Genomic DNA, 22,897 nt, shown 5'->3' with positions numbered 1-22,897 from the left:
AGAGACTCGGTGCGTATTCATCCTAACCCCGGCAGTAGGCAGATGTGAGAGAAGCGCCGTCGCCAAAATGCAAAAATTTTGGTAGCTCCAGTCGCGAACCGCAAAAAGAGCCTCCTCCGCCCAAGCTCCACCGTCAGTCAACAAGAACTACAAAAAAAAAAAAGCCTAAGATCGTCTCATCGCCGGCAGAACACCCAAAATATGGGATTTCCAATTGAAAAATATGGCCTTTCTATGGAACGCCAACGCTCTCCTCCTCCTCCTCCTCCTCCTCATCATCATCATCATCATCATCATCATCAAACACACCCGCCTGGATACGGCGCGTCCTTCATCCCACTCATCCAATCGTCCGTAAGCCCATTCCAATACCCAATCTTCACCTTACTCAAGTCCAGCTTGCCCTCCTCACCCGCGACCCCCTGGTCCACCGTCAACCCATTCACCGACACAAACTTCACCTCCTTCCCTTCCATGACATACGTACCCCTCGAGAAGACAGAGATACCGCACGTCTTGCAGAAATAATGGTGCGCCGAGCCGCTGCCGAAGGTGTAGTCGCCCAGCTCCGCAGAGTCGTAGGAGGATGGCTTTACCAGCGACAGGGTCTCGTCCGAGAGTTGGAGGATGAGCCCGCCCTTCTTGTGGCAGATGGTGCAGTTGCAGCGTGCTGCGCCCAGGTTGGCGGGGTCCAGGAGGGCACGGTAGCGGACGGCGCCGCAGTGGCAGCCGCCGTTGTAAGGGCGGAGGGTTGGAAGGGAGGATTGCTGCTCCTGGACCATGATGGCTCAAATGCGATTTAAGGGATTCAACGACCTCACTGGGAGACACCTTGGTTTTCGGTTTCGTCCTGTCCTCCGTAACCACAGAGTCCAGAGCACTTTGGCCTTCACAGCCGAAGTTTGCGGTGATTTTCAGGAAAGTAGACTTCAGAGTAGCACTCGCAGCACCACCGCCACCCAGTTCCTGTAGCTATGGCGAGTAGAATAACCTCAGGGGGACCCGGGGCTCCATAAGGGCCCCTTAAATAGACATCTTATGAAGCATCTATCCTCTTCGAGCCCCCTTGAACCGCACTCCCTCCCCGCAACTAGCCAGCCGCCGGCCAGGCTTGTCTTCATCGCTGCCTCCTCGTATCTCTCTCTCCACTCCGCGTCTCTGGCCAGCCCGTATCAACCCGCACGTTCTTCATCGCGTTCGCCGGCCGGTTCCGCGCTAACCAGATGCGGCAGACGCGGCCCGGAGAAACCCTGAATTTTGCCGGCTGCCGCCCTCTATTACGTCAAGACAACAGTTGCGTTTGGCGGCGAGAGCTTTGCATAAAAGACCGCCTGATAGTCCGCAATACGGGAGGGAATGGCTGGCAGTCTTGCCTGAGAACTGAAATTGCATTGGGCTGGCTGTTATTAATACATATTATGTCTGGAATTCAATTCTCCATTCAAAAAGAGAAGAAGAAGAAGAAGAAGAAGAAGAAGAAGAAGAAGAAGAAGAAAAAAGAAGAAGAAGAAGAAGAAGAAGAAGAAGAAGGAGAAGAAGAAGGAGAAGCAGAAGTAGAGGAAACAAAAGAAGATCAGGAAAAAGGAGGAGAAGAAGCAAAAATATCACAATGACTTTTCCTTGTCTCTGCAAACATCTCCGAGAGATTGACGACTCAAAATAGGAAGCATGACTTAGCCTAGGGAAAGGGGAGTCACATTTTGCCGTTCGGGCGGCCCGGCTCCGCCGAACGAGGCCCTTTGACCGCTGACGCCGCAGTCCCAATTCCTTTCCAGATCCTGCTGACGGTTATGTTCTCGTTTTCTTCGACGACGAACTCTTCCCATCCGAGCGGACCACGCGAGCGTCGAGACAGGCCCTTCTCGTCCTTGCTGTTCAATTCAAGTTTCTGCTTCATGCTCTTACACCGCAGTTCTCGTTCTGCCACCACTTCCCGGGCAAGCTTCGCGCTCAAAAGCCCCCATTCGCGCATAAGTCTGAATGTATATTTGAGATATCTATATGGGAGCGTGATAAGGAGCGCCGACATGGCTCTGTTCTTGTCCATGCTGCTTTTAATTCTCCCTTCCATCTCGGCTGTCGTGTGATCCTCGTCCTGGGTCCATCCCAGTCTATCCGGCGTCACTGTCGGTCGAGCTCCAGCGTCAAATTCAAATCGCGCTGCGGCACTATCAACAGTCATGAATCTAAGGGCCCATCTCAAGAGCCTGGGCGCCCATATCTTGACCATTTCATTGTTGAGTGTCTTCGCCGACAGGAAGGGGTTGTCGGGTCTTGGCGCCCGGTAAGTATCATCGATCCTGAAGTTTGTTCTAGTGTCAACGCTTTCATCGTCTGAGCTCTCGGACTGGAAATTGGAATCACTGTCCCGAGCATATTCTTCGTTGCAGGCGATCAAATACTGGCCGGGGACGAGCCCAAAGTGGACCAGAGTTTCGACGTTGTCCCAGCTCAGAGCCCCCTTGATCAGGTCGATGGCCCCGTGAACAATGTCACGGTCCGCCAGAAAGGCCCCAGAGCTGAGATACGACAATGCAAATTTCATTTGGCCAGCACTACCAGGATAGGATTCCTTACATTGCTGCTCGGTCATCGGCACGGCACCATACAGGTTTTGAAGGGCGACATAGAAGCCGTTTGTATCGGCAAACCCCCTTTCAGCAGTGAGGTTGATAATTTTGGGGTGCTCTCCCGCCTCAATTTTCTTGATCAGGGCATTTAAGTGCTTGTTCCTACACATAACGACACTGTGTGCACCAAGGAGCTGTGGCCGGATTCCGTCCTTGGTTGGCATCAGGTTCAAACAGTAATCGGTGCGTTCACCGGATACGAACAAATTGAGAAAATGATTGATCATTTCTTTAACCGGTGGTGGCTCACGAGTCTCCATGTGGCCCTGATGACCATACTCCCAAATTCGATGCATCGGGCCAGCCGCACAAGGCTGCATATCAGAGCGGAACGGCTCAGTTATCCCAGCCAAGGCACCGTTGCTGTAAGGCCCCGCACTATGATTAGGTTCTCGAAGCCGGGCCTGCTGGGACTGGTGGAATTCGGCAAGAAGTCCGTACGCATCTAAGTTATTTGTATGAAATCCCACTTCGACTGGACTCGGAGCTGTAACACTATTCTGGTATTGCGCGGCCCCCCAGTAGTACCCCTGGCCAGTCACAGTATGGGGTCCTGCGCAACCATCTGGATGATACGGTGTGCTCTGCATCGGATAAGTTCGTTGAGCTTCATAATACCCACCATTAAGGAAACCCTGAGGACCCGGAGGGTCATATCCCAGATAGCAGCCTTCTGCGTGAGGGATGAGCGGCTGAGTGTCGCTATTTTGACCGTTGGCTTTGTCTTGCTGCGTAGCAGGGGGGGCTGGACCGGGAGGCACGGCTGTCTCTGTCGACGAGTCGGAATGATGCCCAAAGACTATCCCGTTTTTCCGGAATGTGGTTCTCTCACAGTCGTCGCGTCCTTTTCCCTGGTCGGCTGTAGGCTCCATGGCCTGCAGGGTGGGACTGGGCTGTGCGCTTCTCACAGTGACAGTGACAGTGGACTCTGTGGAACTCATTTTGGGGTTGCTTTTGCAAAAGAAATTAAAAAGAAGAAGAACAAGAAGAAGAAGAAGAAGAAGAAGAAGAAGAAGGAGAAGAAGAAGAAGAAGAAGAAGAAGAAGAAGAGGCCGATAGGGACAAGATTTAAATCCTTTGGGACTGAGTTGCAGTTGAAAGAGTCAGTGAGTAGAGGATGAGAGTTGGTATATTGTAGTTGTGGTTGTGAAGGGAGAGAGATAGAGGGAAGGAAGAAAGCAAGACAGCAGGAAGAGCAGCAGAAGCAACAAGCGTGAATTTTGAAGAATTTCACACGTGCGGGTGTGGGAGACGTGGTGTGTGTGGCATTTCCCACGGTTGGCCTGGCGAGTATCTGCTGCTGCTCACACACACACACTCTCGCTCTCTGTGATGGCATCGCTACTCTGGATTTTGCATTTTTGGATGATGTCAGGGTGCCTGTTGCGCCGACCGACCAGCACCGACCACACACACACACACACACACACATTTCCAGAATGAAAATGCCCCAGCTCTGGAAGCGCAGAGAGCGTCTTATCCCATCTCATAGAAGATCGGCTACATTATCAGTTTCATCTGCTCAGCTCTGAGGTGCCTAGCAAAGATGCCGTCTATCAGCTTACTTGACTTTACCCCCATGGGATGATGCAGCACCCTGTGGACTGCCAAGTATGATGACCCTTTCTTTCTTTCTTTCTTTCTTTCTTTTCTCTCTACGCCATCCCCAGCAGAATAACGGATCGCTTTCTACAGTGCTCGTTGCTCATCAGGCCAGCGAAACCAGCCGGGCGAGACAAAGGACATCTCGAAGCTCTCCCTGTCCAATTACATCAGCATGCTCCCTTCCCCGCTGATTCGCCGGCTTTCCCAGGCACCCCCCAGCGCCCTGTGAACTCTGTGGTTCCAGCCGCGGGTGACGCAAAGGATTTCTCGCCCTGCATCTCGTAGTGATACCTCTGTGCCGCGGGAAGCCGGAGTGTTCTGGAGGGGGGAAAGGAGCGTTTAAATTACATTTGTCCTGGATAATCTGTATAATGATTTTTTTTTTTTTTTGCTTTTCGGTAATTCGAATACTGCCTGTTGAGTACTCCGTACAAAGTACAGCCTTCCATCGCCCTAACCCTAACTTACCCATACACCTTAAAAACCGACCCAAAATCATCCCCTGACCTTAATGACGCTCACGATCCATAGCCAGCCCGAAGCAGAGAAAGTTTGGCCGTGAAAGAAGGGAATAAGCGTGTGCAATACGATTCCGGACGAGGATTCCCCGCGGACTTTCTCAAGCCCTCTCACATTTTGTGGTAGTCGGGGGCTGGTTGGAACGATTTTAACCAACCTTCTTCCAACAACTCCTCTCTAAAAAAAATAAGAAAAAGAAAAAAGGGGTGTGGTAATAATCGGTTAAAAAGTATAACTTGTACAGTGAAACAGAAACTGATCCCAAAAATAAAGGGTTTCTCAGGGGTATTATGATAGAAGAAAAACCATATCCCAAAGTGGAAAAAGGGAAAAAAAAAAGGCAAAAACGGGACAAAAAAAAATGTCCACAGCAGGAAAAGATTATGATAAAAATTGGTACATCGAAGAGAAAAAGTAGAAAGATATCCCCAGGGAAACATACATAAAAACAAAGACACCTATGCCAGTAGGAACATACCCGGCTCGGCCCGACCTCCCTCAGAACATACCTCCTTCCATGGGACCTCCAACCTGGGCTGGCACTTGGGGCATCGCGGGCGATTTCGCCATCATCGCCTGCTGCCGCGCTTTGGCGTTGAGATTCCCGCCTTCGCTTGAGATCTTGCGTAGCCGCTGGCGTGGTCGAGACCGCTTGTCCTCGTCTGAGAACGTGCTCTGTTCCTCTGGGAACTTGCTTGAGGATCCAGGCATTGTCGACGCGTCAAGTCTGTCAGAAGAACCTTTGAAGGCGCCCAGGATCGTCTGGGTCGCCGTTGGTCGACGTCTTCTGGGGTTCATGGGCGGAACCGGGGGCGTAGAGCTTCCGTTGCTGAGGCTGGCACCCGGAGGGAGTCCGACAGTCGGGACGTTGGAAGTACTCGAGACAAATTTGGGTTCAGAGATCTGCGATTTATCAATAACTCTCTTGTGAGCGCCCAGACTTTGGTTCCATTGCGCATTTTGGTTCGGTGCCGAGCCACCACCGTACGCATTCGAGGCAGCCATTGAAATATTCGGAGGAGAGGTTTCGTACAGAGGCGGAGTTGCATTGGCCGAGTAAGGAGTGACCGGTGATGGCCGAGGAGAGGAGCCGATCCCTAGTGCCTGCCCCGTCTGCACAGGGTGTGGGATTCGAGCATCGGGAAAACTAGGCGGCACTGGTCGACTATTGCTCCGTAACCGACCTCCCATCGAAGATCCAGACCTATCGGATGGGAGGCGTTCGTTTTCAGCCGAAGGCCGTGTCGAAGAAGGTCCAGAAGGGGGCCCTCGATAAGGCTTGTTTTCCTCCCCAGCGGACCTGTGTTGCGGACTGTCCACACCTCTACCAAAATTGTCCAAGTCTTCCCGATACCTGGGGCGGCTCTTCGATCGCCCGGAGGCATCGGATGTTGATCTATCCCTTACATCCCGAGGGTGTCTCCAAGGTGCAGATGGTCCGTCGCGGAAAGTATTTCTAGATTCATCCTGGCTCTCGCGGAGAGGAGGTGGAGCTTGCGGTTGACGTGGTCTGCCATGCCGGGCACCGATGTGGGGTGATGAGTTTCGAGGCTGTCTCCCGTAGTCACGAAGCATCCTCTCCTCTTCATCAGGCCAAGGTTCGCCTTTGGACACGAGGTTTGGTGCAGAAGCACTATGAGCAGTGCTTTCCATGCCTAGTACTTTCAGCGGTTTCGGGTGGGGAACATCATGCATGCCGTTGGTTCGGCTGGATTTGTTCTTCATCATCGCGAATGCATTGCCAGGCTTTGCAGGTCCAATGTCTCGGAAACCTCCAGAGGTTGGGCTAGTCGACCTACTACCTTCAGTTTCCACAAAGCTCTTCAATTTCTCTTGGACTCTCCTTCGTCGTTCAGCTAACTCGTGCGCCAATTCCTCTCGCTCCATTTGTGTCTCTGAACTGCCACCTCGTCGATGCCCTTGGTGAAGCTCCTCCTGCCACGATGCTTGGGGCCCTGAGGATCTGTGATCCGTGCCTTTGATGACGGGGTCCGGGGAATGTCCTTGATTGCTGAGAGCATTTGCCTGGTCAAGCATCTGCTTAGCTCGCAGAGACATCATTGAAAAGCCTCCCTGTTGTTGGGAGGGCTGTTGATCAGGGTGTTGTGACAAACGCGGAGGAGAATGGTTGGATCTTTCGGGGGTTTGTGACGGTTTTCCCCAATCATCTAGTTCCCAGGGATTACTATGAATGCTCGCAGAGTGGCTTGATTCTCTCGCGGCTTGTAGAGAAGGATTATGGGCGCGATGGTTATCGAAAGAACTAGGAGGCAACCCTGGAGAAGGAGGAGGAAATATGGAGGATTTATCGCTGTCATGCCTCAAATGCATCCGAATTAGGCCACTTAGGCCCCCAGTTTCTGATGGTCCTAGAGTTGGTGAATCTCTTGACTTTTTGACCTCCTCCCCGCCGCCTAATGAAAGCGAAGGGTCCGCTGTTTCAATTTCATTTATAGTCTTAAGGTCACGAGATTCCGAATGCTTGAGCTCAGATTGGGTCGAATAGGACCTGCTAGGTTGACTGTACATCGCAGAGTCGCTCGATGCGGTGCTGCTCCTTAAGCTTGCATGAGTACCATCCAACTTTGGAGCAGAAGCCACAACGTTCGACTTTGGGCAAACCTCTGCTTCAGCATCACTACCCGCTTCGCTTTCACTAAAGTTCGCCAGAAACGTTCCATTTCCCATCCGAGGCGGCGAAGCCCTTCGAAGGCTAGGGGTAGAACGGGGTGGACGTCCATCTTGAGAATCGCCATATGCCGAAGCTGCTGACTCGGCCCTGGAACGATAGCTGGTCGTCGACAAACCTCTAGACCGCCCTCCTCTTTCGACCTCGGAGCCTCCACAAGACGGTGAAGGACGCCGGAAGGGAGAAGTATTTCTGCCTTCAAACATCTGAACTTGGCGCTGCTGAAATTGAGATTCATCATATTTATGCGATGGCTTATTGAATAGGCCTGCAGCCGTGGCCTTGCCTCTATCTTCTGGCTGAAGGGCGGCTGCAAGGGGCGATACTTCTCCACTTTCACTCAAAGGTGGGCTTAGGGGAGCAACGCCTGGGTACCCTTGGCCAGAACCAGCACCACTCGCAGGGCCGGCCTTCCTGCTTAATTCGTTCCCTGAAATAGAGGACGCGGACAGAGGGGGGCTATTTGGGCGAAAATTGGACGAAGCATAAACTGGGGAGAGCTTTTGGTATTTCTCATTCAAGTTAGCAGCACTTTTGGAGAGCGATCGGGTTATCTGTGTAGGATCAGGGACTTTAGGCCTCCTGCTTAAGCTTTCGATCCTATCCAGAGCCGAAGATTGTTGATTCTGAAGCTCGAGGCCTTGTCCATACAAGCGTCGCGTTTTGGTTCCACTTCTATCTAATCCAGGGAAGTTGTGCTTTATTGGCGTTGAAGAGGCTGATCCATGTTCGGGGATAACTGGCTGAGAATCGTTGGCATTTGGTGGCGGCGTACCATGCTCGCCTGGTAATTGTGATAAAATTTCGTCCTCGAGCTGCTTGGCGACTCCGTGCAGGTCCGGACTCTCCTCTCTTTCCATTCGTTCCTTCTCTTTGATCTTCTGAAACGTTGACATAGGCATATCGTTCTCATAGATCGCCTTGCCGCCCATACTTCCGCTTGATCCCCTCTCCATCGAGTCAGAGTCGCCAGTTGAGCTGTTCTTGACGGGAATCTTATAAACCTTCTGGCGTCCTCCAAACAGATTGTTTCCTTCAACAGGCCTAGGCCTGCTCAGGACACTATTCGGATTGTCCTCCTCGGAAGGAGTGGCTTCACCCGACGTGTAGGAGGTACGGGCCAAATTGAGGGATGGTCTTGCCGAACCACTGAGCGAGGAAACTTCAGCTATGTCCGTGAGGGGGTTATGCTGGAACAAATTGAGCCTTGAGACTCTTCTTGGAAAAAGTACACTGTCGTCGTTCGCCTTTCCAATCTTTGTTGTTGGGTCATCTTGTTCTCGAAGCATGCTAAATCGAGCCGATAAGTTCGGCATCAAAAGACTCGTCCGAAAGTCATCTGCAGAGGGTAGGGCTGTAGAAAGATCAATTTCCGATTTCGACTCGATTTGGTTCTTCTTTTTCCTAAATGGCTTTCCGGTGAAAGAGGGAAGTGTAAGCGCCTCGGAGTCTCCATCCTCCCTGTGTTTCTTCTTTGTGCGAAACCGATTCATACTCGCAGCGTGCAACGCACCCTTAACGGACTAATCGCTAATAGCCCCTCGAATGCAGCAGAGTGAATATTCCAAGCATTCCTTGCTATGTATTTGACCGAGGCGAGAGGGTGCTTTTTTTCCCCCAAAGTTGATCTGAGAAGGAGAAGGGTATCGATCCTTTGCGACTTTCCAAGGACCGATCCAATCGTGCAATCGAGCAGGTAAATAAATTTTGAAGGGAAAGACTCTCGCTGAGAAGACCACTAAAAGTAGATATGAAACGTCGGTCGTCAGTTCTCGGAAGCATAACAGGAATTCAGACGCGGTTTCAGGACTGCAACGTACCGGCTGCTGGGATCCAACAGAGAAAATGCAAGAGGACCTGTCCTCTCCGATCAAACCTTCAGGACTAAAAAATATGCCATGCAAAAAGAATAAAAATATAGAAAGGTACTTCGCTGCGAAAGGGCTGGTCTGTTGAGCGATAAAGCGAACGAAATTCCTGGGACTGTGCCTAGGGCAAATCGATGGGCTAATTCTTCGCCTTGGTGGGCTGACGGGAAATCTAATTTACCGTCTATCAAAGGAGCGACAATCACAAATTGTGATGAAGACGAGTAGCCAGTGAACGTAAAGCGCAAACCGGCGCCCTCCAAAGGGGGAAAAAACAAAAAAAAAGAAGAAAAGGGAGATGGAAATGTAAAGGGGGGTGTGGTGGAAAAGGTACGGTCGCACACGATCCGCTGATATTAGAATTAAAAATGAAAAAGAAAAAAAAGGGAGGGAGCACCAAGTTCAAAGAGGAGAATAAAATGATACTATGTACGGAGTACTCCGTAAATGTTGGATAAATTTGAACAAGTTCAAAAAAGCAGCAGCAGGGATTCACTGTCGTTGGTCATAATACGAATCCATGTGGGAGTGGATATCTCGAAGATTATGAGGAATATTAGGGTGAGAGGTTGAAAAGGGACAATTGGAAGCTTTTTGGAACGATTGTTAAAGTTGGAGCGGTGTCAACACTCGATAGCCAGCTTGGACCTGTTCTATGACGAACAACAATTGAAGAAAACACAGACGAAGAAGAGCGCAGAGGAAGAGGATTGTGGATGGAGTGTCGTTGGATTTTGCCTGATCAGGCTGGCGATTTGGGGGGGGTGGGTTGGTTCTCAAAGACGCAGATTGGCGCCGCTGAAGCAATTAACTTTCTGTACTGTAACCGCGCCGTACGCAAGAGGTTCCTGTTTCAAATGCAGGCGTCTTGACGACTTTAGTTCGGGCAAAGTTGGCGTGTAACGCAGCGGAAACATGCTCCCAGGACAAGCCAATAGAGACGGGCCCAGATTGGAGAAAAAGAAACAAGAGAGCGACAAAAAGCAATTGCTCCAATGAAATTGGCGTTTTCGAGCTGCCTTGGTTCCAAATATTCAATGCTGCTCGATGCTACGGAGTCAACTTGAGGGTAAGTGGGGGTTAACTATTTAACTCCCCTACCGGAGGGAGAGCCCCTGATCAGTTTTCCGGAGTCCAGAATGCAGCGCTCTGGGATCAGGGCCAGGATGCTGTCTGCTGCTCTCCTTCGGTAAAGCTCAGAGTGCCAGATAGGACACGGAGCAACGGCATCACAAAGGCACTTACGGGGAAAAAAGGCACACCACCGAAAGACCTCCCTCAGGCGGGCGCTTTTTCAACGACGCTTAGTAGGCCTTGGCGTCACACTCTCAAGACCCCATCGTCACCCTCATCGAGACTAACTTTAGCTCCATATTAACGACGTCGCTATTATTAATCGGGGTCGGATACGGAGTGCAAGATGCGCTATTGGATCAGAACCTGAGCGGAGAATATCGACCCGTATCCCGCCCTGGGTTAGACTCCGGCCGCTCCTGACGCTATTCCGGCACGAAACTGCTTGTTGGGAGCCCTATTACGTTGATCCTCTGGCCAGAGCAAGAATTTCCGCACACAGAGGCGTGAGATCTCTCCCATTTGACCGTCGCCGCGAAAGAGCTCGGGGATGTGTCTCAAGTCTGCGTGAAATGCCGAGCGCTGCCCCGTTGAGCAAGATCGGAAAGGCGCGCGATTTCAACATCCCTCCCACGCCGACTGGACTACCGAGGGCGCCGGATAGCGCAGGGACACAGCTGGGCTGTCGCAGTCGACGTTGCGATCGGTGGGATGGCAGGCAGCCAGGAGCCGACACGCCTGGACGCGCCAAGCATGCGACCCCCAACGCCGGTTTGCCAGGCGTTTCAGCGGCATTACCTAAGCAGCGGTAGCTGCGCGCTGATTCGTCGTTTTGGCGGGAAACTTTGGGCGTCGTCCCTCACTAGGCGATATTTGGACTAGCATCTGCCCGATTCGGCTGCCCAAATTAGGTCGTTGGCTCCACTCCCGGTTCCGTCAAAGCGGGACCTGCCTAAATTACTACCTGCCTAGCGGTAACTTCGATACACACCCAGTACCGGTACCGCCCATTCCAAGCAAGCTAACTCTCCCATCCAGAATTTCGCGATCAGGGCCAAATCCTTCGAGCCAACATCCGTCCTCCATGCATCCAGCGTTTTCCATCTGCGCAGCTCATCTTATTCGAGAGCTTTCCCCCCTCCGTCCATACGTGCTACATTTCTGGCTAACAGCATTCCCCTCCCCAACCATTGACGTGCATGCCTCCCAAAACACCCGCAGCTCAGCTAACTCTGGATCGGTGATGGCGGGAGGCTGCGGCTCTTGACCCTGGAACAATGTGAAACAAATACGGGAACGGAGATATTGAGGACACTCCAGGGTGCTCCCGAAGCATTTCCAGCTCTCCTCCTTCTTTGAAGTGGTCCTGTTGAAAAGTCAATTCCGATGAGCAGCCTAGAGGGTTAATATCAGCCTAAACTAGTGTTCAAGTCGAGTGGATATGAAATCGAACATCTGGAGCCGCCGATCACCCACAAGGCTTCTTCGAGTTTTTCTTGTCCTTTTTTTTTTTTCGTTTTCCTTAATCGAACGATGGGCACGATGTTCCGCTTTAGTTTCATACTTCGCGAGACAGTTTTCGAGGCTGGCGCCTCCTTTTTTTTTTTTCTTTTGTCTTTTTTATTTCTAGCGCGAGCAATTTGGCAGATGTACGGAGTAGTTTGTTCACGTCCAAGAGTCTTTTCTATCTTTCGAGTTACGGAATATCTCTGTCGATCGACAAAATCAGCAAGAGGCCCCTTGCGGCCAACTTTCGTTCAATGCTGGGTCTCAATATCACGGTGTTACATGCGATCTCGCAATCCGAGATGATTGTGTGGACAAGCTTCGAGCTTTGATCAGGGATACGCTGCATACTTTCAGGGATTTGGGACAAGGTTCGAAATGCACCCTAAACGCCACTTGTGATTTTGTTGCTTGACGGAATTGAGTGATCAGATGTTGCTATTTCCACAATCCCAGGTGACAGCCAGTATATGCTACACAAGAAGAAGGAATTCCTAGGGCACCCATGCATTCCCAAATGATAAAATGCCACAAACATATCTATTCGACTAAAGAGATCCGTGCACCCTGGCAGGGTACCGGAGAGTGAGGTCATCCTTGAATTCTTCACATCGACTCATGCCATATCCCGAGGAAAGGAAGATTAAAAGTTTTGCCGGTGTGGAATTCCCTGACAGGAGTCAATCAGCACTGTCATTTCAGGCTGCATGATGGAAGTAAAACATTCAAAAATTGAGCCTACTCTGTTGCCACGTATCTCCAACTCAGTCAAACTCTGCATTACTATCATTACTATCCAGCTAACGGCTCCTTCCCTAACGTTTGCAACGCTGCGTAACATGCACACTATGTCCGAGGCGAAACGCCAACTTAGAAGTTAAGCGAACAGACGATTTTGAAGGGATGGTAGTATGGAGCACGTTTCCGCCTTAGATTTTAAGTATACGGAGTACTCCGTATGTATGTATGTATGTCTGTATGGACTGTACCTCAGCCCGCGGCCTGTTTCGAATCTTGGTTCGGCCCGGTTCAGTCCCCCAATGGTATTTTTCAATTTCCCGCCCTCGAACGGGTGTCAGGGCCGCTGCATCGTGCATACATACATATGTATGCATGCATCGCTGTCACACGATGGAGGCTATTCACGAACAGCGTCTGAAACAAACGCGTGGATACGCGGGGTAGACTTCACTAGTGAAATTCTTGGCCGCGAGACCGCGATAACAATCAGATATGAGGACGGAATCATCAATATGGACTTCCTATCTCGAGAGCCCGATAGGGACAACCCTTCGCTGATACTCCGTAGAGGAGCTTGGGTATTGGAACGGATTCATCAATTTGCCATGACGGCAAACTCGGCCACTTGCTCGTTGCGCCACGTAACGAGAGTGTTTAGCTCCGCATCATCGCGGTGCTAGTGAACGAGAGAAACGACAGACTTGCCTCGAGGGGGCAAGGAGCGACCGATTGTCTCTACATTCGGTTCACAGAAATTCACTTCCACGCTAAGCCCTGTCCGCCACTTTGAAACAAGACCGCGCGTTCAGAAAGATCTGGAAACGTCCTCACGATGTCCAGTCGGAGCCCATGGCGACTGGCCGTTTCCCGTACAGCAGATCCCGACGGTCGATCATTTTACCACTATCTTGGAGGGAACTAATATTCTATGAGATGACTTCGAAGCATGGGTGGAGTTGTCCACTCCGGTATCTCGGCATACAGGCGAGAGACCACATCCATCTTTGCCTGATATTAGAGTTATCACCTGGAAGAGTTTAAAGCTCTCCGTTGTGCAAAAGAGAACACGTTCATCTCGCATATGTTAAACTTCATACAGGATTCCTGGCATATGAAAAACCACTGTGCTGACTTGCTGATCGTCATTTTCATTTAAATCAAGCCACTAATTGTCTTCCACAGCCAGGTCTGGCCAATTTCTCAGGATGTCAGCCCTTGTTGACTCAACTGCCCAGGCTTCTGGAGGAGCTTTCCGTGGGAAAGCGAAAAAAGAGAGGACATTCTCGGCTTACTTTAGCCACACAAATAACAGGACAATGGAGTGAGCAGTTCCCTCGGCAATGTCCAGGGCGATTTCGTGCCCTCAGCAGAATTCTGGGGCGTGACTTTCCCTTCCAGCTCATCCTGGTTAGTTCCTGGGCACAAAACTAACCCAGGACATCACAACAACATTGCATTTCATTTTCGAAACAAAATTCTCAACTTTCTCTTCAATATCTATGCGTCTGAGCAATGAGGCGAAGAAAAGTTACCGCAGCACAGCATGCTATTGAGCTCATTTTCAGGGATAAATCATTCCTGAGTCTGATAAATCATCAAGAAACATGAACTGACGCGTAGACAAATCAGTCCCATACCAGAAAAGAATGGCAGGATATGCTTTGTCGATGTCACGTCGGTATCCTGGCTCCAGCAACCCCTCAAACTTTCGTTGGAAGTGATCATTCCCCGCGGCGAAGCTGAATTCCATCACTATCAAAAGCAGCAAAGTCCCAACGAAAGTGAAGGCACAATATCCCCACGTTGGGAGACCAAGACAGTCCCATAAGTCAAACAATCGACTGTTTTCAAAGGACACAACTCCCATCCGTAGATAGCTGGGGGCAGAAGGGACAAAGGTTGCTGCGTCGTCCTGTTCAGCCCGGGTCGGCAAGAAAAGTCAGTGGGAAACGTCAGACTACCAAGGTCAGGCCATCCATGGAGCTTGGGATAATATCCCGGCGTAGATATTTTTCCCCAGGTGGCTTGCCTGGGGTATTGCTGTTCATCGGACCGACCGTTGTCTTTTCTGCAACCTTCAAGCAGCAAGCGAGCTGTACCTCCGAGGACTACGGAGTAGAGATATGTCGTTTTAAGCCAGACCGCTGAGAGTCGGTCAGACCGTTTCTAATGCATGCCACATCCCTGTCATCCACAGCATGCGGAGATGACTTTGGCCAGGGAAGCATGCTCACAGGGAAATGAATCTGGCGTGGAAGCTGAACTGTGCGGGTTTGCCGTGGGCGGTGACACGATCATCACGTGGCCTAGCCTTCAACTGCGCAAAGCCCGTCTGGCAACATCCTCTGCTCAACTCACCGAAGGCCTGGCAATTCGCAAATTCCACCGACTGAATGCTAGATGCGCCGAGCTGCCAATGCGTTGCCAGACGAAATCATACATAGCCTGTTTAAGCAATAGTGTTTGTCGAGCGAGTCATGAAGCGAGTCGTGAAGCAAGTGAGGACCACTGTGTCCTGTTCACACTTCGCCGTGTTTATATATTTCGGGTCTTTTTCCCTTTCATCTGATATCGATGTTTTACCCTTTGATGCGATGTCCGGAGAGTTGGGCATGCCGGGTTTGCCAGAGTTCTACACCTCGCTTCGCAGTGAACAACCGGGCCACAGCCGTCTCCGCATGGTGCATCATTGATGGCTTTCTGCGGAGTAGGATCAAGCAGTTTACTTACGGAGTACTCCGTAGCGTGCATCTTTTTTAACGTGGATTTTTTTCCTTTCTGCCCTCAAATAACGCCTTAAACCGGCACTAGTGGTGCAAAAATATCATAGTGCGCCAAGTCCACCTCCTCGCGCCGCCATGAACCGAGGTTCATTTCCACTTTGCCAGAGTCGTCCATGACCACAACTCAGTGGACCGATCGAAGCTGGTCTTCGTCGGTGTGTACCAATTACCCCAGAGTGCGGGGAGAACATGATCTTAGTTTGGGGACATATGCTATAAATGCACCCAAGTAAAGAGCAATCCAAAAGATACCATAAATCGCTCCCATTCTCTATATTAACACACTATTAACCACGGGATTTGGTTGTTCTGTGAAAACGAGCCAATATAGTAACAGTGAACTTGACTTGATCTAAAATGGCAGACCAATTCAAACATCTCCGCGACATCGGGATGATGCGAAACCCGCTACCGGAAGACCCGGTTGATCGAGCAAACGTGGAACATGTCCTTCAGCATGGCTATGTGGTGATTGAGAACTGCTTCTCAAAGGAAGAGGCTGAAGCTGCGAAGGCAGAAATTGATCGCTTGAGTGGTTCAGCGCCAATGATTGGGAGGAATTCATTCGAAGGATTCAACACGAATAGAATTTATTCGCTGTTGAATAAGTGAGCCGCACCCTCTTTGTTGACCCGTCACCGGCAAGAATTCAGAGGATATTGTTTACTTCTATCCTGCTTCGGGCGTCTGACAATCGGCTACCAAACAGAACAAGAGAATTTGACAAATTCGCAATTCTTCCGCGAGTCCTAGCGTTAAACGATTTTTTCTTGGACCCGGGATATAATATCACCTCCTTTCACACTATCCAGATCAATCCAGGCGAAAAGAACCAGGACATGCATCATGGTATGCCACGATCTTTGCTGGGACGCTGCAATGAGTTTTCATTGTGCAATAATTATGTGATATTCTATCCATATCGGGGGTTTATCCCATAGCTGATTTTTTTTTCTCCCCCAGACGATGCATTCTGTCATGTTCCACGCCCGCGTCTGCCATTGGGCGCTGCCATCATCATCGGTATTTCCCGCCACGAAGCCTATTCGAAAGGCTCCTGGGCTGACTCATCCTGGTAGCATTTGATGACTTTACCGCCGAAAATGGTGCGACGGGTGTGATCCCGGGCAGCCATACCTGGGGTGCTGACAGGCGCGGAAAATACGAAGAGACCGTTCCAATGGTTTGCCCTGCAGGGAGCGTTGTCTACTTCATTGGTACCACATGGCACTGCGGAGGTGCCAATAACTCCTCCAAACCAAGAAAAAGCGCAACAGTACAGTACTGTCAGCCATATGTGAGGGATCATATACATGTACACGGAAGGTTGACATCAAAGCTCATATGACCTAATGGCATAGATTCGCCCAATTGAGAATCAAATCCTCGCCGTTGACCCTCGCAAACTGAAAGAAATTCCCCCACGGATTGTCGAGATGATGGGATATCGGATCCATCGACCGTTTATCGGCTACGGTACGTGAGAATCCTTGTGTTTTCTGAGAATTCAGGCATCCCGTCCAAATCCGGATATGAAATTTGTGGATTAATGTTCTCTTCATTTTTCTTTTCTTTTGGATAGCGGATGGTTTGAATCCCATCAAAGCTGTCCAAAGGATGGTAAAGTGGCTTCAAGAACCGGTCGATCACAGCCCTCCAACGTTTGCTTCCACCTCCCATGCCGATAGCCGGCTATGAGTATTTACTCTAGCGAGGTCGACCTCGGCTCCGGGAGATATTGCGCCTACTCAAAGAATCGGATATGAATGAATATAACGATCAGTTGTCTTTTCAACTCTTATTTTGTTAATGTTCAAGTAACGCAAGAAAGGTCGATTGATCTCGCTCACTTGCGCCCATCCAGCATTAGGGACAGGCCATATCTAAATGAAAGAACCGTTGCAAACAATCTCTAAAATATTAGACATTACACATTACACATTATACCCATCATCTGGTTAAAATAGAATTCACCATCTGATGGACCAGCGGAGCGCTCATAATGGTGGGAACTTCGACCAGCTAACCAGGGCTTCTGTCAATGCAGAACAAATTATTCGATATCTTCCAACTTGATGTTTGTCTCTTGCTCCTCTGTTCTTCGCTTCTTCTTGGCAATCCGCCACCTGTGCGTAGCAATGGATGCGTGTACAATATACGCCAAATACAGGAGGAGAAGGCAATATCCGAGAGCCTGACGTATCCAGAACAGCGTCTCCCAGGTAGCTGGGAATTGTCTTTCGGCGGCGAGATTAGCCAGCGGACTATAAAAGGAGGAGCCAAACCAGTTGCCGAACGAGAGGATGGAGAGCACGAGCGCCGTGATCGGGTGGAGTCTGCCTGTTGAGAAAAGGAAAATGTGGATTGAGAGTTGGACGGTTTCAAAGCAGATGCCAAATAATAACGCAACGATTTGTCCCCTAGATTATTCAGGAAGAGAGCCTATAAACATGCTTCTCTCGGCGAGCACAAGGCGATGTGACTTACTGAGCAATAGTGCAGTCATCAGAGACTCTGTGCCACCAGATGGGAGCGTTCAAAGCACGGGGGCTTTTGTTGTCTAGCACCACGCTGTATATAGCAGAAGCGATAACGAAAATCCACAATAGAACCGAAAAGATGACTGCTGGGAAGAGGAAGAATTGACCCGCGCGACAGTTGGGCCACCAAGAGTGGCCCTGGGTTCTGGTCCCGAAGAGCTTGGGAAAAATCATCTTTGAACGCGAGATAGGAGACGAAATGACACTCAGAGAGTGTCATTTCTTCGAGTGCGAGCGTCAATATGTGATTTTATGAAACGACAGGATACCAGGATGGCATCCATGGTGGCAGTGTTTGCCCCAAGAATACGAAGTTCAGCACCTCGCGCGAACGACGATCATAGCGTGCTTTGAAGTTAGTTTCTCAGTTCTCAGTGAATCCATTAAAAGTCTTTGTCGAAAATAATACGCTGCTGGGTTTGCATCTGCAAAGCAAAGGGAGATGGGATATTGGATGAAACGCCCCTCTGAAGAACATTTATACCAGGTTATCACGATGATGTTTTTCCAAGCAAACCCAGAAGCCTAGAGAAAATACCCTGCTACAGGAAACGAGTGCCTCGCTGCGCAAAAAGCAGCAGGTAAAGGATCGAACGGAAGCCAATGCTTATTCGGCAAAAGAATGGGGCCGGGCGCTGATCCCGCTCTTTGGGGTTAGAATCCTGGTTGCTGCTGCGGCTGACATGGAATGCCGAGGAGACCGAGCAGAGGTTGGCAACTCATAGGCCGCGACAAAGATGTTGCAGTGTTCCGCACCTCTCCACCCGCCGGTGATGATGTGGATGCGCAACGCGTTCCTTTTGTGTTGGTGCTTCGGAAATATCACCACTTAACTATCCAACAAGCACGAGTCTCACAGATAGACATTTGAAAGTTGCCGTAGGAGTATTCAGAAACTGGGCCACCTTGGGCCCTTCAATTGCACGGCTGCGACACCGAGGGACAAGTATGAAAAGCCAAGCCAGCAGTCTTGATCAAGATATCAGCGAACGGGCAAGGGATGCCAGCCGGTCTGAAGCAGATGATGTCATTGCATGGAGATAGTTAACCTATGCAGCAGCCAGACAATCATGAAGTTCTGCATGGAAAAGCTCATCCATGGAAATAAAAGAACATTGTCGTGGGATCCTCCCGGAGTAACGGAGCAAGAATCCATCACAGCCACCAGGGCTACAAGGTTTGGTATCTCTAGTGGTCATTTCTTGATGGCCACATAAATGCTAATGATAGGCATGGCTTGATGAAGTTAGAAGAAAGATATTATTGAATCTCGCCATTCCGCGACAATCATACTACATCATGAAACCATAAGAACTATTCCCATAATACCGCTTATCCCTTCATTTCGCCCTTGCTCCGATGGCTAACTCGACCAGTAATGCAAATCGAACCGAGACATGCCAAAGCAAGCATAACAATACACGCAGGCGGCAAACAGCCGAGGCAATAACAGAACTCCGAAAATGGGGGGAAGGGCACAGCCAAACCCAGAAATAGACGTTAAATAGCCAAAGGCACCATACCATAATGTAGAAGCTGGGAAAATTCAGCTTAGCCCCATGTGGGCCTCGTCCCCCAGACCCCAGGATCTCTCTGCCCTTTCTGCTGCTCCTCCAGGCCTGGTGTCCCATTGATCAACCATATTCTCCGCTTCTTGGATTTCTTTCTCCCTCAGGCTCAGGGTTAGACTCTCCCGATCCGTATCTGTGGCGATACTAGCGGTCTTACTTGCTCGTCGACCACCAAAGCTATTTCTACCACCTCTTGGCCCAGGAGAACCTGCTTGAGGAGCACTGCGAGTGCTGGCCACGCTGGGGGCTTTGACGGTACGTCTGCTGTTGTTTGTATTCTCATCTATGGATGTAGAAAGCGCGTTGTCGAAGTTATTTGGAAGGCTGGACGACGCAGCACCAACGGGGACAGGAGGAGATGACGAAGGCGGCTTGGAAATATCATTGGTGCTCCCGAACCAGCGGCGCTTACGCTGTTTGACACCATTTTTGTTCTCTGTGCTAGGCTTGTTGTTTTCTTCGCCCTGCGCGCGACCAGTGGTCGTGCATGGCGATGAATCACGTACTCTTTCTGCTGGAGGCGATGGGGGTGGAGTAGCTTCCCTGCTCGGGGTTATCTCTACAAGCTCGGCATCACGACACCATCTTCGACGCCTAGTGTATCGATTCCAGCTATCCTGCCCACGACGGCCATCGTTCCACTGTCACAAGTATTAGCTTTAGTCCATCTTGGCAAATTGGGATCCGGATAGGTATAGCGCGATGGAGAGCCGCATCGCCTAAATGGCCGGATCTTACCTTATTGTCGTAGTATATCCAACCACCGTCATCAGTATCTCCACCCTTGCCAGTTTTGCCGGATCTTTTGCTGTTTGGATCTACTCCATCAATTCGCCATTCACTACCAGATACCCAGCGCCACCTTGAATTCCCACCTTGAACTTCAGGAAGCTCAAATTCGTCTTTAGATGGGGCTGAGTTCAGGTGCTCGTCCGTCCAGGGGGCACGCTCGTAGGCAAACAGTGAAGTCGTCCATCCGATTCCAAGCCATCTTCTCTGATTCTCATATAGGATAAATGTGAAACGGACACCTGGTGATTCAGCCCGCCTTCTCGTAGAAGATACCTCAGGCACTTGCTGAGTCGACTTCGAACGGAAAGGGCGAAATGATAACAGCGATAAGATTGGCGAAATTTTGAAGTCGTTGGTTGTGTTATTGCATGGCTGCGATGAGAATGGAAGCCCCGTGATTATGGAGCATATTAGGCGCACTGTTAGTGATCGCCAGAGAATGACCCGGCAGATGCGCGCCGGTTTCGAATGCCACGTCAAGATGACGGTTCCAACGGAAATGATAATTCGGCGGGTAGTGATCAAATAGAACGGCGGAAGCGTAAGAAGGATCCAGACGGGCGTGACAAGTAATATCCGCGTTAGCAGAGCCGTCAGGGCGGGTCGAGTTGTAGCCGAGGTAGCGGTCCGCTGAGTCGAAAGGAAATCAGTGAATTCAATTAAAGGATCTAGTAAAATATTGCATCTCATGGTAAATTCCCTCAGGGATTCGACGATCTCATCCAGCGTCTTATGGTGTTGGGGCGTGGCTTCCGAGTCGCCCCTTCGGTGTCCGTGTTTCTCTCCGGTTAGTCCCGTCGACGAGAGAGGTGAATATCGTCGGGAATACAAGCCAAGTATCAGGCCAATCACCACAAGAATCGGTCCGGCCCATAGCAGAATAGCATCCCCGTACAGAGTGGTTGCCCAAAATGCAGCGACAAGAAGAAAGCTCTCCCATGGGTCTCCGCTCGTCCATGATAATAGCCCGACCAGCCGGTTCAAGGGAAGCAAGAACGGATGGGAGTAGGCCAAGGCACGGGTGACTGCGGGAGGGGTTGCAACAAGCAATGGCGACTTCCTGTGTACGATTATGGTAGAGCGTTGTTTGGAGGTTAATGAAGATCCAGAGATGTTTGTTGGCGAGAAAGCGGCAACGGTAGGCGGAATCGGGTCACCGGCGAGGGACGTCCCTGCGGGCCCATCGTTTTGGGCGTAAGAGCTTGGGGACATGGAAGCTATCCACGGCGTTTCTACCAGTACATTAGAACAGCGACATCCAGAGAATATTGCTGTTGCGTGGAGGTTGAAGGGAGCTCTAGAGAGGGATATATGTTGCACAAGAGGAACTATAGCACCTACCAAGAGCTGCCATACAACCCAGATCTGATCGTTCACAAGCCCAGGTATGCTCATCCTGGGTACCTACTGGCACAGCACGTGGAGGGTAGAGGCAGGCAGACAAGAATGAAGCTTGGACATCACAGTCACAAAGCAGGCGAGATCACCACTGCAGCGCTGTCCTTGTTTCGTCTGATCGTGCGCCCGGCGATGACAGCACTGCACATCACGTGTGCTGGACAGCTGTCCGCCGGCATGTGAAGCCAAGGCTGCTGATATAAGCTGGTTTGTGCGCCCATGACTAAGCAAATGCGCCGCCCAAAATTTTAACGGAATAAAGTTTCCATTCCGAAATCTTTCGCCTTTGCCTCAAACATCGCGGTTGAACAGCCGATAGCGAACGGTCGTACCAACCGTCCATTCAGTCCAATTCCTTTCAGCTCGGGGGATTGAGGGTAGCAGTCCGGTTTGCTTTATATAACCTCTCTCATCTAGCTAATCCAATATGGTATATATCCCTCTTTTTTCCCCCTGATTTGGATATTGGTGTCGCCGCTAACTGGGCCATTTTTTCCTCTCAGGCGCATCGCATTCTGACGCAGATTGTCGTTACGGGAAGTCGGGTGCTTGGCCGCGCATTTGCAGAGGCATACAAGCAAGCATCAGCATCCTCGAAATATGCAGCTCATGCACAGAAGAATGGATCCTCGGTATCCAATACCTTTGCATCGTCCGGCTTGACTCTAGACGAAGCCTGCAAAATTTTGAACGTCAAGCCTCCCAAAGCCGGGGAGGCCAATCTGGAGCACACCATGGAGAGGTTTAAGAAGCTCTTTGACATGAACGACCCCAAAAAGGGAGGTAGCTTTTACCTGCAAAGCAAGATTCTCCGCGCTCGGGAACGCATTGAAATGGAAGTCAGGGAGGCGGAACGCAAAGCAAAGATGGACAAAGAAGTACGAGAAGGATGGAACCCGAAAGTTTACAAAGACAGATGACCGACATTGAAGCAGTCCTGAAAGTCAGAATGGAGTGGATTCAACCCCGGCCCGCACGTCGAAACATGCCAACGCTCTTCACTCTTCAGACTCTCAATCGCTGAGCCAGAGCGCAATCGACACCCCTGTTACATCATATTCCCATATTTGTCTCTTTGGAGCATAGCATCGGCGTTAACCGTTTTGAAGGCGGATAGGAAATATCAAAGACTTCCTTTATTCGAAAGACGACCCGTTTTTTCCTTCTAGCCCCCCGTCTAC

General features: G+C 50.4%; 7 protein-coding genes across 7 annotated transcripts; 3 read left to right on the top strand and 4 right to left on the bottom strand.

Annotated features, from left to right (window-relative positions):
* Positions 1-299: 299 nt before the first annotated feature.
* On the bottom strand, positions 300-782 carry D8B26_003751 (uncharacterized protein; the record flags this gene model as incomplete). Its single annotated transcript, XM_003071770.2, has 1 exon — positions 300-782. The coding sequence occupies one exon, from the start codon at positions 780-782 to the stop codon at positions 300-302; it is 483 nt and encodes a 160-aa protein (XP_003071816.1).
* A 636-nt stretch (positions 783-1,418) lies between these two features.
* On the top strand, positions 1,419-1,613 carry D8B26_003750 (uncharacterized protein; the record flags this gene model as incomplete). The annotated part of the gene is made up of 1 exon (XM_066124255.1): positions 1,419-1,613. One exon carries the CDS (start codon positions 1,419-1,421, stop codon positions 1,611-1,613), a length of 195 nt encoding a protein of 64 aa, XP_065980334.1.
* An 80-nt stretch (positions 1,614-1,693) lies between these two features.
* On the bottom strand, positions 1,694-3,571 carry D8B26_003749 (uncharacterized protein; the record flags this gene model as incomplete). The annotated part of the gene is made up of 1 exon (XM_066124254.1): positions 1,694-3,571. One exon carries the CDS (start codon positions 3,569-3,571, stop codon positions 1,694-1,696), a length of 1,878 nt encoding a protein of 625 aa, XP_065980333.1.
* Positions 3,572-4,902: 1,331 nt separating this feature from the next.
* Positions 4,903-8,936, bottom strand: D8B26_003748 (uncharacterized protein; the record flags this gene model as incomplete). Its single annotated transcript, XM_066124253.1, has 2 exons — positions 4,903-4,931; positions 5,264-8,936. The coding sequence occupies 2 exons, from the start codon at positions 8,934-8,936 to the stop codon at positions 4,903-4,905; spliced, it is 3,702 nt and encodes a 1,233-aa protein (XP_065980332.1).
* A 6,836-nt stretch (positions 8,937-15,772) lies between these two features.
* Positions 15,773-17,113, top strand: D8B26_003747 (uncharacterized protein; the record flags this gene model as incomplete). Its single annotated transcript, XM_066124252.1, has 6 exons — positions 15,773-16,023; positions 16,125-16,264; positions 16,379-16,438; positions 16,495-16,712; positions 16,777-16,891; positions 16,998-17,113. 6 exons carry the CDS (start codon positions 15,773-15,775, stop codon positions 17,111-17,113), a joined length of 900 nt encoding a protein of 299 aa, XP_065980331.1.
* Positions 17,114-19,223: 2,110 nt separating this feature from the next.
* PEX30 (peroxisome- protein) lies at positions 19,224-21,806 on the bottom strand. Its single transcript, XM_003071775.2, has 3 exons — positions 21,660-21,806; positions 20,265-21,550; positions 19,224-20,167 (listed from the first exon to the last, which is right to left on the bottom strand). Exons 1-3 carry the CDS (start codon positions 21,670-21,672, stop codon positions 19,502-19,504), a joined length of 1,965 nt encoding a protein of 654 aa, XP_003071821.2. The 5' UTR covers positions 21,673-21,806; the 3' UTR covers positions 19,224-19,501.
* A 337-nt stretch (positions 21,807-22,143) lies between these two features.
* On the top strand, positions 22,144-22,810 carry PAM16 (mitochondrial import inner membrane translocase subunit TIM16; the record flags this gene model as incomplete). The annotated part of the gene is made up of 2 exons (XM_066124251.1): positions 22,144-22,146; positions 22,220-22,810. 2 exons carry the CDS (start codon positions 22,144-22,146, stop codon positions 22,634-22,636), a joined length of 420 nt encoding a protein of 139 aa, XP_065980330.1. The 3' UTR covers positions 22,637-22,810.
* Between the last annotated feature and the right edge of the window lie 87 nt (positions 22,811-22,897).

The sequence above is a fragment of the Coccidioides posadasii genome, chromosome 2 (assembly GCF_018416015.2).
Source record: "Coccidioides posadasii str. Silveira chromosome 2, complete sequence".
In the NCBI taxonomy this organism is placed as follows: Eukaryota; Fungi; Ascomycota; class Eurotiomycetes; order Onygenales; family Onygenaceae; genus Coccidioides; species Coccidioides posadasii.
Note: the sequence above shows the minus strand (reverse complement) of the source record. Positions and strands in the feature narration are given on the sequence as shown.

Coding starts and splice junctions, on each gene's coding strand:
- PEX30 (XM_003071775.2), bottom strand. Junction 20,168..20,264: donor GGATATACTACGACAATAAG/GTAAGATCCGGC, acceptor TACTTGTGACAG/TGGAACGATGGCCGTCGTGG.